Below are 15,723 nucleotides of genomic sequence, written 5' to 3' on the forward strand. Positions count from 1 at the left end.
ATGAGTGTTTTAGAAGAATCCTGATGGTTTCTTTCCAGCAATAAAGGTACTTGGAATCCAAGTTTCACTCGACACACTGAGAGTCCATATTTGGGAACATGAATGGATCTCACGAATGTCATTAGAACTTGAAAACATCATGAAAGTGACATAGGCACATGAGTATCTTTTCAAATAATCCCTCTGGAACAGAAAATTACATAATTTACCGCCTCCAATGGCTCATCCCAATCTCCCAGTCTTCACTCAATCGTAGACACTGTCTCCACTCCCTCTTCAAACCCTCACCCTTTCGGGCCGTTTCCCTCCCGTCTCTTTTCTTTTCCTCCAGGAACACAGGTGTTTCTACCGCACAATGTAAAACACAGGATGCCCACAACAATGACCACTACAAAATTCCCAGTCGTCAGGTGGTACCCTAGATACATGCTTATCACGCCCTACACGAGCCTCCATGCTACTCTCGGAACCTGACTCATCGCGCTCAGAAGGAGCTGTATCGGAAGACACCCTCGAATCATGGTGACGGTGTTTTCGATACCTTCCATGTTGACGTCGACGGGAGTGTGGGCCTTGTTCCGGCTCGCTGGGCGGTCCACGATAACCACGGCTTTGGTCGCCACGGGCTGTCTTTCGCGACGGATGTCCTTGCGCTGGATCAACATGTATGAATCCACAGTGACAGGTCACCTGTGCCATGGAAGAGCTGGGTGGATTTGCACAGCCATGTGCACAGTTTGAGGAGCAGTGCTTGGCCTTTTTGAGATTCTCTCTTGAGGTCTCCACTGATGGTTGAGTCCTAATTTTGGTGGCCGGTAAGGCGTCAGGTGTAGGGGGAACAACAGTCTGGCAACAGTCTGAACAGTGAGTCGGAAATGGGACTTTGACCACGTAGTGCTCTGGCGGGGCCTCGTAGTGACGATGACGGTGGTGATGCTGGTGCGATTGATGGTGATGCGAAATGTATGGGTGTCGACGAGGCCGCGGCACATGCGCCGTGGTACTGTAAGAGGAATCGGTGTCGCTGTCCTGTCTGTCGGATATTTCAGCAGACTTGTGTGCTTTCTGCGAGTGCTTGGGCGGAATTTTGTTGGCCGAGGTGGGACGTTTGGCTTTCAGCGTAGGATCATATCTTCCATGGCCTCGTCTGCCATGAGCATGGCGTATCGATGATGGCGTGGATTTCGAGGAGTCCGAGTCCTCGCTGGAAGTCGAGTGCCGCTTTGCCTTGCGCTCCTGCTCTCGCGCGGCATAGGCACGTCTCTCGGCCGGAGGGGTGGTTGGCGAAGAGCACTTGACATGGTGGGATGGCACTGTATGGATTGAGCCATTGCGGCCATTGACAAGAACCTGATGGATGTGCCGGCCATGGAAAGAGCTCGGAAATGTATAGAGACCATTTCTTGAACGATGACAATATTCCGGGTGTAGATGTTGAAGCGACGGCATGGTCAGGATATGAGCCGCGAGGAGGTTACTGAAGGGGCTCCGGAAATGTAAACGGCTCAGCACAAAGTCCTGGATGAGAAGAAAGATGACATTTGTATTGAAGGAAGATGTAGACAGGGATCTAGATTCTACTAAGAGATCGGAAGCCGGGACAAGCAAAAAGCAACTGCATTTTGTAAGTTCTCTTCACTCGATCGACCTGACGTTCCATCCAGGATGCATCAGCTAGGTTTGCTGGCTAGAACCTCCTGCGGCTGTCAGAGGCAAACAGAGGGATAAAGCATTGTTGGCCAGTTGAGATTCGTGTGAGTCAAGTCCTCAAGGTGTCAGGACATCTGTGACCGAGACTGTGATTTCAGGGAAGGCTACCGATACTCACAAAAGGTTTCCTCTGAGCAAACCACATCACAAAGCAGGAGAGTCTCGGCCGGACCAGGTGGGAGTCTGCTGGAGTCAAGCATGATCATAGCCGAGCCGGGCCAGCTCACAGAATTACTTTCTTTGTTCCCTACACCTCCTGTCTTTCATGTGGAGTACATACCTCCTATAGGTGACTCAAGTTGACTCACTGCTGTCTGATGAACAAAGAAACAGACGCATCTGCTGGACGGGTGGTGGCTGGGGATGGATTGAAGAGAAAAAGAGTAGACAGGGATGAGAGGTTGGTTGAGGGTTGAATGTACTGCTCTGAGTATACGGGTATGCTATGTAGTGACCCCTTCCTCTCCCCTCACAGTACCGTTTGTAGTAGGGTCCATCCGTAGCGCTCAGCCTTTTGGTCTTGTGGATCCCTGAACGGATGCTGGATATGCTAGATCGGGGTGAATTAGAAGGTTATATTAATTTGCTTTAAGAGAGTTTCTGAGCAGGGATGAGTGGGCAATAAGATGCAGCATCATCAAAATGAAGAGGCGTTTCCACCTTCCAGACTGAGTCCCTCAGTCGCCTGCGTGTTTAGGTGTGTTTGTGTGTGAGCCAATCGTATGCAGTGCAGCAAGGGCGTACGGCATTCAAGGGACGACAAACAGTTTCTCGGCAGCGTGGGCCAGAGAGAAGGGTAAGAGGGGACAAAGCATAGAAAATATATCAGTCGAGTTGGAGAGTCAACCAAAGGAAAGATCTGATCCGTGTAGAAAAAAAAAAGATCAGCATACCTACTACTTAGTCCTACTGGAGGCTAACACAGCTATACAGATTAAGCAGCTCTCCCGTGTACCTGTGTAACGTGCGGTGGTGCATATCATAGTACAATTCTAGGTACCTACCTTAGTACTTAGTAAACGTGCGCACTAGAGCATGTATCATACCAAATTATGCAATACAGAAAACCGTTTGAAAGACGTGGCCCCTCCAATGATAGGTCTGAATGTGGACATACGCAGAGGGAACCTCTCTAGCAATTATTTCCACACCCACAAGCTCGCGGGAACCAAGCCACCGGGTCCATGGATGATGGTCGACATCATCATTTTGGTGAAAAACACGGAGACATTCCTTTGAACAAAGCAGGTAGACAAAAGAAAGTTTCTGGGTGAAGAACACCGGAGAGAAAGAAAAATGGGAAAGGCTGGAAGGTCTCAGAGCCATCTCAAATGGCACAATGAGTTGCACTATCTCCTAAAATGCTAGACTGTCAACTCTTCACTTGAGATTTGCGAGTCGGTCCCTATTGCCCGAGGATACCGATGCTACGAAGAAAGTGATGATGTGCGGGATACTATATCGTGCGATAGTGGGAGTGGTGATGTGTGCGTGCTGCGTAGCCACCTCCAGCTTTCAAAAGAGGGACAAGCTGTAATTTTGGGCATTGTGTTTCCATTTTTTTTCCCTCCCTGTATTATCTGTATTTGCTGTACACTTACGCCGCAGTCCCCATACCACGTAACCGCCATTTCGCGGTGAAGTGGGCCCCGGCCTGGCTGCCAACCGCGCATTGATTGGTATCACTATGGTATTGAGGTCCCGACAGGCCTATTGCCACAACCCGCTAATTCCTTTTTGGCCTCTGGAGAAACCCAAGCGAAATCGAGTTTCGATCTCTTCGTGCTTGTCGTGACCTTTTTAGTCTGGCGCTCTCGCATTCCGCTTCACTACATACAACTGGTCTATTCGCCTCGTCGCTTCCCACTCGTTCCCGAGCTTCTCGACTTGACTAGCGTTCTGCTACTTCAGCTCATCAACCCTCTTACTCTTACCTTGTAGGCCTCGCCTGTCTGTTCGCATCACACACTCCGCTCCTCCGCCACCTTCCCCCAGTCTCTCGCGACGAATCTCTTCCCCTCCCCAAACATTGGTTGTTTTTGAAGGACGATCCTGATCTGTCCCTGTCAGCTTCATTTTCAATAATGCCTACACCACTTCCGTCGAGTTTTGCTTCGGCCGCCGCGGGCAACGCCCAGGACCCCAATCGAAGAGGGGATGGAAATACCGGTGGAGAATGGTACGTCTCTTCACAAGCCAGTTCGATCTACCCGAGCCGGCGACTGGAAGCTTCCCTGCGGGCCTGGAGAGACTCATATCGTGTCTTTGCCAGCAAGAAGCATCGGGTGGTCCGAGGTCCTTCATATCGTGGCAACAAAGGCTGACTGGACGCGCTCCCACAGGTCACGATCCCGCATGAACGGAGCCACGCAGACCTTCCGCCGCCCTTCAATGGCTACCAACCCTTCTCATTCCCGGGACAGTAGTCAAATGGCGTCTGCCTCGACCCCGACATCCTCCGGCGCCTACATCCCTCCTCACTTGAGCTCAAATTCTCTGTCCAGCGTACAGCGCAATGGGGACGCTCGATATTCGAAAGAGCAACTCCTAGAAATGTACAAGGCACAACGGGAGGCCGGCTATTTGAGTAAGCATGTGGAGGATTACTTTGTCGCCGACTGGGACCCCCATACGGTCTCAACTCCCACAAACGGGGCATGGGGAAAGCGCGACGACCACAAATCCTCGGCGGGTCCTGAAGTGTGTTGGGATCATGGTGGCCAGGCCGAGCCCTTGGGCCTCACTGATATGTCGGATGGTGAAAAGGAGGTTCGTTCTGCCTCCTCGGCCACAATTTCGCAAGTCGTGTTGGTAGTCGTGGGGGCTAACTTGGTGTGTTTTGCAGTTGTTCTCCGCCTCGGTCAATTCTCCTCTGAAGCCGCCACCAACCAACGCCGCAAAGGAGAATGCAGGCCCCGGGACTACAGGTCGCAAGTCGTCGATTTCGTACACCCAAGGCCACGCCAATACCTACCATGCCGCTTCTCCGAGTGCCGCGCGCCCGCCCGCTCGCCGCCGTGAGACTGGTGATTCTGTCGGCAATCCGATGTCTCCCACCGGGGCAAACTCTCGATTCTTCCGCGACGATGCCAATACGTCCACCCCTCCCCCCGCCCTCCTCCGTCGCAAAACCGATTTCCGCGAACCGAATGCCAAGGAAGAAAAACCGAAGGAAGCTACCCAGGAAACCGCTTCACCTTTCGGTAGTTTGAAGCGCAGCTCCACGAACCCGCTGAACACGAGTCTGAGCGGGCCTGGCTCACCCTGGGGCTCTGCTTCGCACAACGCTAATTTCTCGCCGATGGGAGCCTTTGGCGCTTTCTCCTTGAACTCGGCCGCTGCGCAAACGCCTACTGTGGAAAAGAAAGCTGGCTTTGGAAGTCTTCGCGGAGAAAGCAGATTCAAGGATTTGCTGTCCAAGGACAGCACCGATGATGCAGCTAGCCCAGCTAAGGACAAGCCTGCTGTCAACTTGGAGCGACTCGCTGAGGAAGGAAGCGACAAGCGAGCTCAATCGCCTTGGGGAGACGCTGTCAAAACACGGTTGAATCGCAGTGAAACGAATCCGTTTGACGAACCCCGGAGCGGTAGCGCTGCTCTAGGAGGATCCCAGGATATCGAGGCTCCGTCCCAAGCAGACCTCGGATTCGGCGCCTTCGGAATGACTTCAAGCATTCCTGGATTCCGGGAGTTGATGCAAAGTCAGGAAAATTCCCGCAATCCGACCCCAAGCCTTCTTCAGGGTCATGAACCTACCAGCCCGACAAACACCAACCCGTACCAAAGTCCCCACGGCGATCGTGCGGTTGCTGAGGCAGACGATGTTGACACCGATGGCTCGGATATTCAGCACCCGCAGCACCCCGGCCTCAGCGGGCTCCGAGATTCTTCCAACCCATTCGGCTCGATGCGACGCGTCGGTTCGGGCATGGACTTACCCTCTATTGACCGCAGTCAGAACTCCAGTGTGAACGCGAACCGAAACTTTTCCGGCCTTGGGGGACTAGGAGGCCTATCCGGGTTGGGAGGGCCATCTGGTTGGCCCTCTAGCGACGCTATCGGCACACCGACTCGGGAGCGTTCAGCATTCGGTGGCGGGTTTGGTGATCCTATCTTCGGTTCGATGGGCGGTTTGCAGTCTCCTAGCTTAGCAACCTTGGGAGGAGGCGGTCTGTTCAGTCCGCATGCTGGTCTCTCTGGAACATCAAGTATCGGTCGGTCAAGCAAACTGGGCGCGCTGTTCTCTGGCATGGCGGAGGAACAGAGCCGCTCAGAATCCGTCGGTATGGAGCAAAATGATGCCCATCTCCTTGAGAGAGCTGGTCAGGCAAACAAGCCCAGTTCAAACTCTGCTTCCCAGACCCCCGTGTCTGCGGTCGGCTCCATCCCTGCCAACATTGCCCACGATCCGACACAGGCCCCCACTCCCGGTGGCGCTATCTCCGCAGCCCAGCAGCGGACTATGGTCATGCCAGACCGGATGCGTTGGATCTACCGGGATCCGCAGGGCAATATTCAAGGCCCTTGGACCGGTCTGGAGATGCACGATTGGTTCAAGGCTGGATTCTTCAGCCCGGATCTGCAAATTAAAAAGTTGGAGGACGGCGAGTTCGAGCCGCTTGCTCAGCTAGTCCGTCGCATTGGCAATTCGCGCGAGCCCTTCCTCGTGCCCCAAATCGGGATCCCTCACGGGCCCGAGCCGATGACTGGTCAATGGCAAAACCCTAGTCAGGGATCAGCTCAGCCTCCTTTCCCAGGCAGTTTTCCCAGCTTTGGTACTACACTGACGGCGGAGCAGCAAAATGCATTGGAACGGCGAAAGCAAGAGGAGCAATATCTTATGGCTCGACAGAAGGAGCACCTGGCTCAGCAGCAAGCCATTATGAAGCAAATGCAGGTTCCGGGTGCCCCTCCTACCATGCAGCCCCAACTGCAGCACCAATCTAGTGCGCACAGTCTGCACAGTCAGCCCAGCTTCGGTAGCATCACCTCCCCAGCTGCCTACCAGCCTTCTCCGATCCAGGCCCCCCTTCAGGGCCAGCAGCAATCTCAGGGTATGCCCGGGTTTTTCGATGCTCCAGCTTCACTCCGACAGGGTGGCCTGCCCAATGTTCTCCCAGGAATGCTGGGAACCGAACTCGGTGGTCAGGATCAGCTTCCCGCTCTTTTTGATCGTCTAAACGTTGGCCGTCAGGATCCGTTCGCATTTGGTCCCGCGGGGTCTTTTGCTGCCCGTCAGCCTGACAGCTTCCTCCACTCTCAGCAGGTGGCCTCCATGCTCCAAGATCGTGCTCAGCTGCAACAAGAACAGGCCGACTTTGACAAGGCCAACAATGCACTCGATCCCTTTGACCAAGAGGCTCGTGAGGAGCGACTGCGCCAGTTTCACGCACTGAGATCCCAAGAAGGGGAATTGGGTATGCGCACTGCGGAAGGACTCCCCACTCACCCTGCGGCTGCAGCGGAACACGAACGGGAGGCCTTGGAGACTGAAGCTGTTGATGAGCATGAGCATGCGGCTCCGGAGCCCGCTCTGACACTGTCACAGCAAGTCCACAAGGCCGCCTCCGCTCAGCGTCAGCAGCAACAAGAGGAGCAGGAGCAACAGCAACAGCAAAATGCCAGTGAATCCGCCTGGGCGAAGGTCGACAATGCTATGCCTCAGCCTTTCCCTCCTCCCCCTTCTGCCTCGCCCCTGCCCGCCCCCGCCGCCCAGCGCAATCGTCAAAATGTCGCCGAGTCTTTGGCTGCTGGCTCTCGCTCCCAGACACAGACACCCGTCGATGCTGCACCCACTTCTGTCGCTCCTTGGGCCAAGGACACTCATGAGGTGCCTAAGGGCCCATCCCTGAAGGAAATTCAGGAGGCCGAAGCTCGTACCGCCGCTCAGCGCGAGGAGGTGGCTGCAGCCGCCCGTCGCGCTCAGCTCCTTGCGGAACAGGAGCGTCTTAGCCAGGCTCAAGCTCAAGCCGTTCCTGGTCTCCCCTCTTCCGCCAACTGGGCAAGTGCTGGTTCTCCCGCTACTCCTTCCTCTGCTGGCTCTCCTTGGAACACCAAGAGTCAGCCAGTCCAGACGACTACCGCTACCAAGAAGACTCTAGCTCAAATTCAAAAAGAAGAAGAGGCCCGAAAGCAGCGCTTGGCGTCGGCGGCGGCGGCTGCCGCCCAGACGGCGACTCCCAGCCCACCCGCGTCCGTCACCAAACGTTATGCCGATTTGGCCAGCAAGGCCCCCGCCTCCAACACCGCTGCTACTGCCGCCGCTCCGGTTTCTGGAGCTTGGACTACTGTCGGTGCTGGTGGCAAGGCCAAGGCTCCCCCTGCCGCACCTCTGGGCCCTCGCTCTACCAGCGGAACTACCGTTCCCACTGCTTCGGTGGTTGCCAAGCCTCGACCTACCGTGACCACCCGGACGACTGTCGGTAGTGTTCCACAGGCCAACCCTAACCGTGCCATGGAGGAGTTTACCAAGTGGGCCAAATTGGCCTTGGGCAAGGGCTTGAACAGCAACATCAACGTTGACGACTTTGTTCAGCAGCTCCTCTTCTTGCCTGCGGAGGCCGAGATCATCTCCGACTCTGTTTATGCGAACTCCCAGACTCTGGATGGCCGCCGGTTTGCGGACGAATTTATCCGTCGCCGCAAGCTCGCTGACAAGGGCATTGTCGAGCCTGTCTCGCCCAGCGCGTTCGCAGAGCAAAAGAGCGGTGGCGGTTGGTCCGAGGTTGCCAAGAAGGGATCCGCAGCCAGCACTGCAGCCTCCCAGCAGCGCGAAGAAGAGACCAGTAATGCGGCGTTTAAAGTTGTCGCTCCTCGCAAGAAGGGCAAACGCTAAGCGCATGTTTTCAACGCTAGGAGGAGAGCGCTGTGTTCAACTTTTGTCTTTTGAGTGTTGTTCGATTAGGGGCACATATGAGTGTTGATCAGCGGCTGTATCATTGATTCAAGCCTTGTCCTGTGATCCATATTTGCAGCTTCTTGTACTTACATGTCTTACTGATTGTTCAATTAAAAATAACATCTTTTGCATGTATCGATTCGGTACATTGACAACCCACACTCCAATTCTTTTAGAAATGGGGGGCTCTATGCCCTACCACGGTAAAGCTTAACTGCGCCTCTGGCTGAAAATCTCAACTTGAATACTACAAACACTAAGGGGGTGTGGCCACGCAATTCGAAGCCTGCTATCTTTGCCAAAGTATCATGTACCTCATTCTTTTAAAGCCGCCCTACCGTGCTATCTGTTGCAGACGTGCCTGATAATGTAGGACCTCACCCAGCTCGTCAGTCATTTACCCTAGTAGATACCCTCGTTATCACTGGCCGAAAAAAAAGTCGTGCTGAATTAAGTGAAAAATACAAAAGATGACGGGAAAACCGTAGCTGAACTCAAAATCAAGATCCTTTCTACTCGACAATCTAGTTCACAATATCGAAGCTACCTGCATCCTTCTAATGTACAATCCTGGCTTGATGATGAAACTTAATTCCGGTGGTTCTTAGCCTTGAGAGTGTTGAAAGGAACCATCCAGCTGTCCCACATGGCACCATTGCCATCGGTGTTGGGAACGTGAGAAAGACCCCAATTTTGTTCGATGGTGGTGAGCTGGGTGAAGTCTAAATGTTTTAAAAAAGAAGAAGAAGAAATAGATCAGCAAATAGTTATCAAGGGAGAAAGGCCGTAGCACCAGCGCGGCACCGTATGGCAGGGATTGAGCTTCTGTGAGGACTTACGGTTGTAGAACTGTTTATCGACACAGCCAGTGCAGCTCAAAGTATCCTTGCCGAGCAGCACGGTGTAGACGTCATTGGAAGTTCCGTAGGAATCGGGAGAGTAGATATCTGTGTATCACGTATTGTGAGCATTTGGTATGTTGATCAAGGTGATCACAGGGTCTTCATTTTCTTCTCTTTTTTCATACCGTTCTCGTCAAAGGTCACGATGATCAGCGTGTTCTTCATGAATTGCTCGTTGCCCTTCATCGTGTTGATGAGGCACTTGAGGTCGGTTTCAGTGTAGGTGATGTTGGTGTCGTGGGCGTCGTTCTTCAGGGTAGGAGTATAGTACATGTACTGGGGAGCGTATTTGCCCTTGGCAACATCTGCGGCAAAATGCTCTTCGGCATTGACGATTTTCTGGCAGCGAGCAGTATTTTCACGGATATTGTCAAAGGACATGAAAGGGTTGTGCTTGCTGTGTCGCACATGATAAGTGATTGGCCAAATTTGGTCGGGAGTCGATCTGACTTTGAGAGAGAGAAGTTTGACTTACCGGACGTAGCCAGAGGTCTGATTCTGGTGCAAGGGATTGCAAGCACCACCAGCCAAAGGATAGTAGCCCTCCATATAAGCCCTCCAAGAGATACCGGCAGGCTCAAGAATATCAATCAAGTTACCCTGAGTAGTGTTGTGGTCGGCATCGTCATAGACGCCGGCCGCGGTGGTCGAAGAAATCATGGTGATGTAGTTTGGTTGAGAGGGATGTGTGGTTCCTGAGACACATTGTGTTAATTAGGTGAGCTGGAGCACACTTCCAGTAGAGCGACGGTTTATTCATCTCGCAAGATCATACCCTGATAACCATCCAGCAGCACACCCTCGTCGGCCAGCTGGCGGTAATAAGGGTCCGCAAGTGCGGTATCCTTATTCGTGTTCTCCATCACGACAACCACGAAGCCTATCATGATGTGGTTAGAATACTTGATGAGTATCGAGTCAAGGTCTCGGTCTTCTGCTTACGGTCAAACCACTTTCCAGAGGGGCCAGTGGCCATAGGCACGGCCGAAACCGACGCGAGGAGGCCCGAAAGAGCAAGACTATGAGAAAACTTCATTCTGACGGGAGGAGAGACGATGGCTCAAGGAAACAGAGGTGGTTAGAGGTGACTGAAGAGAAATTCTCATCGTGGGCTATATCGTCGTTTAAATAAGTAAAGACACAGCAGTGCGCGAAGACCGCTCTCCAGATGGCCCTTCGTATGATTAATGTGAGGAGGCCAAGATCAGTCATCCAATTATAAATTTCAGCATGGTCTACCGGCATTTGAATTTGTGGTTGAAGGGTGTCTTCAACCCACGTGGTAGATATTCGTTCTCTCGCAGGACGATCAAGTGCCACTGCATTGACCCTTTGGGTCCTTGCTGATGAGCGCAGTGGGCGTTGTGGCTTCAGGAAACAAAATTAACGTGTTTACGGGCCATATTCTTACGGGGCGAGCCACTGCGTGTGGTGGCATGGACCTCCCCGTACTCTCGAGAACGGGGATACAGTGAAGAATTGCCACTGGCTGCCTGATCAGTACGAGAGAACAAAAGCCGTCTTGAGGTGCTAGATGTCGGGCATGACAAAAGTGAGCAGACTCGTCGCTATGCATCTGATACCAGAGTAGCAACCTTTTATGATCACGATCTGGCGCTCATGTGTTTGCATGCACATATTTGAAAGAGGGTCTCTTGTCGGGGACTTCTCCTATCGCTGGGTGGCAGGTGAACTTCCACTCTTTGCAGAATGTAACAAGGTTTCGGTTCCCACTGTAGTGGAGCCCGAGCCTGGCGAAGCTTCTTACAATCAAGCACAGGGCCAAGATGTTCCTCATGGCTGGCCTCCATCTTTAGAGCCTGTCATCGTCATGCTTGGGAGGTACAACTGGCGGTCCCAGAAAAGTTGAATCCCCTTTGCAGCGCAGACTTTGAAAGGCCTTGTCGAATCGACGCCCTCGCGGTGCCGCCTCGGGCATGTCTATCGGTCCACAATAGTAATGAACTTTCACCGTACGTATATATCACGACATCGGGGAGATTTGCGAAGCCGCTGCACGTGGGATCAATTGCCGAACCAGCGTACCGGTGCCTTGAATCTGCCCCAACAAATAAAGTGCCGCAGTCACGGCCGGCTTTTCCACTCCGTTGGCCACAACCTCGGGCTCGGTTTCCAGTTTCCAGTTTGCAGTTGCCATCAAGATGCAAAGAAAAGTTTGAGACCAATGAGAAACTATCTCATTGCTGACTGATAGATATTCTCCGAGACCACCAGCCCTGCGCGTGAGACAGTATTCACGCTTTCTTTTTATTTCGCGCTGAAACGTGAACCGATGAATGGACTCAGGAGTCACAAGAGGATATTTTGAAGACTTTCAATAAACATCTGGTCATTCGACAGAGACACCTTTCCAAAGGGTTTCCTTGCTATGCACCTGAAGAGATCGCGGCTTGGCCCAAATGTGCGACTATTCAAAAACCAAGAACCTGTTGTCTAATGACAGACTGAGCGACGGCTTCTCCGTGCTCGAACTGGTGTCGGGACACTGGGGGCCAACTAGTTAAACGAGGATACCGAGAGTCGATGAGAATCACCCCACAGCTCGTTGGAGCTGTCGCATGGAATTAGTGCCTGAGAGTCATTTTGGAGAAGCTGTTTGATGTCTAATTTTCGGAGACACGTGATCTGGTCACGGTGAGGGTTGGCTTAGCTGCATTTAATAGACACACCAATGCTGCTCGCCAAGAAGTCCATGAGTTCAATCCGACATTGTCAGATATGGCAAATTCCAAAAAGGAATGATACCCAGGCTCGGCTGACTATCATAACTTGGATACGGGGCCCATCATCCGTCGATATCCGTGGGTCACTCTTGTTCCTTTCGCTAAGTATCAACATCTGGGCCGTGAATCTACATTGAAGTGACATGACCGCTTTCTTTCCCGCCATAGAATGATGGCACTGGTGAAACTGAGGATAACAATCTCCTGCCTGGTTGACAATAAGACAACAGGGTCAGTGATAAGGGAAAGGGAAAAAAAGGTGGAGGGGAGATTGTCATTGATAGATTCCTACTAAACCTCGCGACTTGAGGTCATATGACCTCGAAGATACCCAGTGAATCCTTTGAAATACTCTATTCTCTACGAGAGCTTGTGTCAGATGCAATTGATCTGCTTTAATGAAACCTATAGGCCACTTGGCCCCCGAGGCTGAAACAGACATGACCCAGCATATCTGCATCCTCGCTTTCTCGGGCTGTGGCCCTGGAAAGAGTGATTTAATCATTGGTACTTCTCAGCAGGCCCCCGGGGCCATTTTGGAATGACAGACCCTGAGTCACCGCATGAAATTAGTATCGAGACGGAGCTTTGCTCTCATTCTGATCAGTGCCGTCGTTCAGAGCAAGTTGAAAGGAGGTGCAGGCCCTCCTGACCCATCGGGATATTCCAACGATGAAAACTTCAGCAAGTCCGCTTGGGCTGCCATCATCTCTAACTCGGCGTCCAAGGTCCCAATCCTGAGCAGCACTGGCAAGGACTCTTCGGCATGATGTTCTATTTGTCCTTTGCATGTATTCAATGGGAGAGCTGGCATCAGGCTAATAGACTCTACGCTCCATCTCGGCCTCTATATTGAGTGTAGGAGAACAGAATTGGTCAAGAGGGATGATCAAGAGGAACAAGAAATCGGAAAGCTTCAGTGTGGGACAAGACAGAGGCCAGGGACCAGCCGGCGACTCTCGACTAAGTACTCTGGGGCTCGGCCCGATTGATCCTTTTCGTAGGACAAAAAGACCTGAGCGGACCCGTTTCACCATCGAATTGGGCGGATATGGAGATAGGCTTGACTCGCAATGATTGATCTGCTGGTAGCTCTCACGTTTCAATCTCCTTCTCGTTCGTGTGGCTTGGTCCTCCACACACCTGCTCGTCTCGGGTTTCCGATCCAGGTTCCACCAATACCGTACTTCATCACGGTCCATGTCATTCAGGACTCTTAGCCATGACATGGGACATGCCTGTCTGTTTGCGACGAGTGTCTGGATTCTCGCAACTCTTCGTCGGCATCAACCGTAGCTCCGTTGCGCGGACGGAGCTAAGACAGATGGGGCCAAGCTCACCGAAACCTTCCGCTTTTCCGATTATTCAACGATCCGAACTCATGGAACCGAACATACCAGCCCACCACCACGACCACAACCACGATTCATGTCTGTGCCCTCGTCCTCCAGCCCGAAGGGTACTTGCTCTGCTCAAGGCTGCACCAGACTCGGAGACATTTGAATCGAGTCCACCGGGATACTTCACGTGGCGATGCTTGAACATGAGAATGACGTTGCTGCGTCTGCGCCAGCACCTGCGCCCCGCAAAAGAGGCCGGCCACGCACGTTGACGGACGAACAACAGATACCAGAAGTGGGTACACGTTTTAGCGACCCCCTTGCGGTGATGCAATTGTGGAAACTGACAGGGCAAATGACTCCGGATAGAGACGACGAAAGCAGCTTCGCGTCGCCCAACAGGCATATCGGAAAAGAAAGGAGACTACGATTAACAACCTCCAGTCTCGTGTTGGTGAACTCGAATCGGGCGTGGAGGAGCTCAGCCGGTCATTCCTTGCCTTCAGCAATTTGCTTTTTGAGGCCCAGGTCCTCCAAGGCAATCCACATATCACAGCCGCCCTTCAGGAGATCACCAAACTATGCGTCTCGCTAGCAAAGGATGACCAGGATGCGCCCGAATCGACCACCTCGGTTGACCTCGCAGAAACAGCCTCAACGTCGCCATTGCAGGAACTCAAAGAGATCTCGCAGATAACACACGCACCCTATGATCCCTCGCTCACCCAGGACAATGTAGTAATGGTCAATAATATCTATCCCCCTTCCGGGATACATGGTGGATGGTCGATATTTCAAACTTTGCCTCCAACGCCGCCTTGCCCAGATCAGACAGGGTTGCCCTTCGGGCTAGTTCTGTCGTCACCCAATCCACCCCCGCAGATATCCCCCCCTGTCTCGTCTGGGGATTATCCAACGAATGTGGTAGCCAACACCCTGCCCGATCGAGCTTCCTGGACACTGGCGCACCGTCTGGTCCGACAATGCTGTGAAAATGGCTACCGACTTCTGACAAGGGCGGCTGGAGATGAACCGCGCGTCCAAGCAGTCTTTGGGAAACGTCTAACCAATTCGGAGCGTAATCGTTTGATTTCGGAGTTCTTCGCCATCATACAGGATGAGTTCGGCGAACAGGTCGAGTTGAAGACACGAGTGTTCAGCGTGGATCATCGACGGCGCAACCCCTGCCCGGCTGAACTGCAAGCCACCTCGTCTGACATGTGGCAGAAAGTTCAAGATAAAGGCCTTGAGGGATGGCTTGATGCCAACGAGGTCCAAAAACTACTGCAAGATAGGGGACTTCGCCTTCATGATACCAATTCGCCTCCTTCAACGATGCCGTCTCATGACTCTCAATGGTTATGTGCGCCCCAGCTCAATATCACAAATTTCGTTGAACGTAAGTCAACCCTGCTTGTACAGGAACCGCATTGAGATATCACACACTCTTGGTTGAGGCTTGTCAAGACCCTTAATGACTCCCATTCTCTTGCAGTCCTGTGCCACCTCGGCGCTAATTGTCTCGGTCGTGGGCCGGTATTCCCACGGAGCAGGGTAGAGCGGGCGCTTCAAATGAGCATGTCCGACGGCCTGTGGACTACCAGCACCGAGCCCAGTATGTCATGACGCACACAGACCGGCGTTTGAAAGCGGACTGAACGAGTCATTCCGTATCTGATGGATCACCGGTTACGAACGGCTTTCTCATGAGCTTCCCGAGAGATCTTGCTCACCTTACAGAGATTTACTCCCACGTCCCATGTGAACGGGGTTTCCCCTGCGCAGGATGACCGAGCTCCCACGATCCAAGCTCGCGTTGGTCACGAGTGCCGACCAGATCACGCCGCCCGTCACATCCTGATCAATCTCCAGAATAACGAATCCATGGACCGCAGCAACTTTGGAGCCTGCTGCAGATCTACGTATCAAGTCTTCGTCTTTCAGATTTGCACATCCGCAGATTCGAAAAGACCGAGACCATGATCAAAGGCGATGAAGTGATTCGGCGGTGTTTAAGTACTCGATGGTATCAACACAAAACGACATCAACGGGCGCTCGTAGAACGATTGTGCAGGACAGCATGATAGTGTACCGTAGTATCGAATTAGAGCCGACCTGCCAAATCTCT

General features: G+C 52.8%; 5 protein-coding genes across 5 annotated transcripts; 3 read left to right on the top strand and 2 right to left on the bottom strand.

Moving 5' to 3' along the window:
• Positions 1 to 440: 440 nt before the first annotated feature.
• On the bottom strand, positions 441 to 1,449 carry POX_a01287 (uncharacterized protein; the record flags this gene model as incomplete). Its single annotated transcript, XM_050110215.1, has 2 exons — positions 441 to 653; positions 691 to 1,449. The coding sequence occupies 2 exons, from the start codon at positions 1,447 to 1,449 to the stop codon at positions 441 to 443; spliced, it is 972 nt and encodes a 323-aa protein (XP_049973983.1).
• Positions 1,450 to 3,794: 2,345 nt separating this feature from the next.
• Positions 3,795 to 8,545, top strand: POX_a01288 (uncharacterized protein; the record flags this gene model as incomplete). The annotated part of the gene is made up of 3 exons (XM_050110216.1): positions 3,795 to 3,889; positions 4,053 to 4,479; positions 4,556 to 8,545. The coding sequence occupies 3 exons, from the start codon at positions 3,795 to 3,797 to the stop codon at positions 8,543 to 8,545; spliced, it is 4,512 nt and encodes a 1,503-aa protein (XP_049973984.1).
• Positions 8,546 to 9,196: 651 nt separating this feature from the next.
• POX_a01289 (uncharacterized protein) lies at positions 9,197 to 10,546 on the bottom strand (the record flags this gene model as incomplete). The annotated part of the gene is made up of 6 exons (XM_050110217.1): positions 9,197 to 9,330; positions 9,448 to 9,555; positions 9,636 to 9,907; positions 9,986 to 10,205; positions 10,286 to 10,390; positions 10,453 to 10,546. The coding sequence occupies 6 exons, from the start codon at positions 10,544 to 10,546 to the stop codon at positions 9,197 to 9,199; spliced, it is 933 nt and encodes a 310-aa protein (XP_049973985.1).
• Positions 10,547 to 12,817: 2,271 nt separating this feature from the next.
• Positions 12,818 to 13,024, top strand: POX_a01290 (uncharacterized protein; the record flags this gene model as incomplete). The annotated part of the gene is made up of 1 exon (XM_050110218.1): positions 12,818 to 13,024. One exon carries the CDS (start codon positions 12,818 to 12,820, stop codon positions 13,022 to 13,024), a length of 207 nt encoding a protein of 68 aa, XP_049973986.1.
• A 763-nt stretch (positions 13,025 to 13,787) lies between these two features.
• On the top strand, positions 13,788 to 15,028 carry POX_a01291 (uncharacterized protein; the record flags this gene model as incomplete). The annotated part of the gene is made up of 2 exons (XM_050110219.1): positions 13,788 to 13,889; positions 13,964 to 15,028. The coding sequence occupies 2 exons, from the start codon at positions 13,788 to 13,790 to the stop codon at positions 15,026 to 15,028; spliced, it is 1,167 nt and encodes a 388-aa protein (XP_049973987.1).
• Positions 15,029 to 15,723: the final 695 nt, after the last annotated feature.

The sequence above is a fragment of the Penicillium oxalicum genome, chromosome I, assembly GCF_001723175.1.
Source record: "Penicillium oxalicum strain HP7-1 chromosome I, whole genome shotgun sequence".
NCBI classification, from domain to species: Eukaryota; Fungi; Ascomycota; class Eurotiomycetes; order Eurotiales; family Aspergillaceae; genus Penicillium; species Penicillium oxalicum.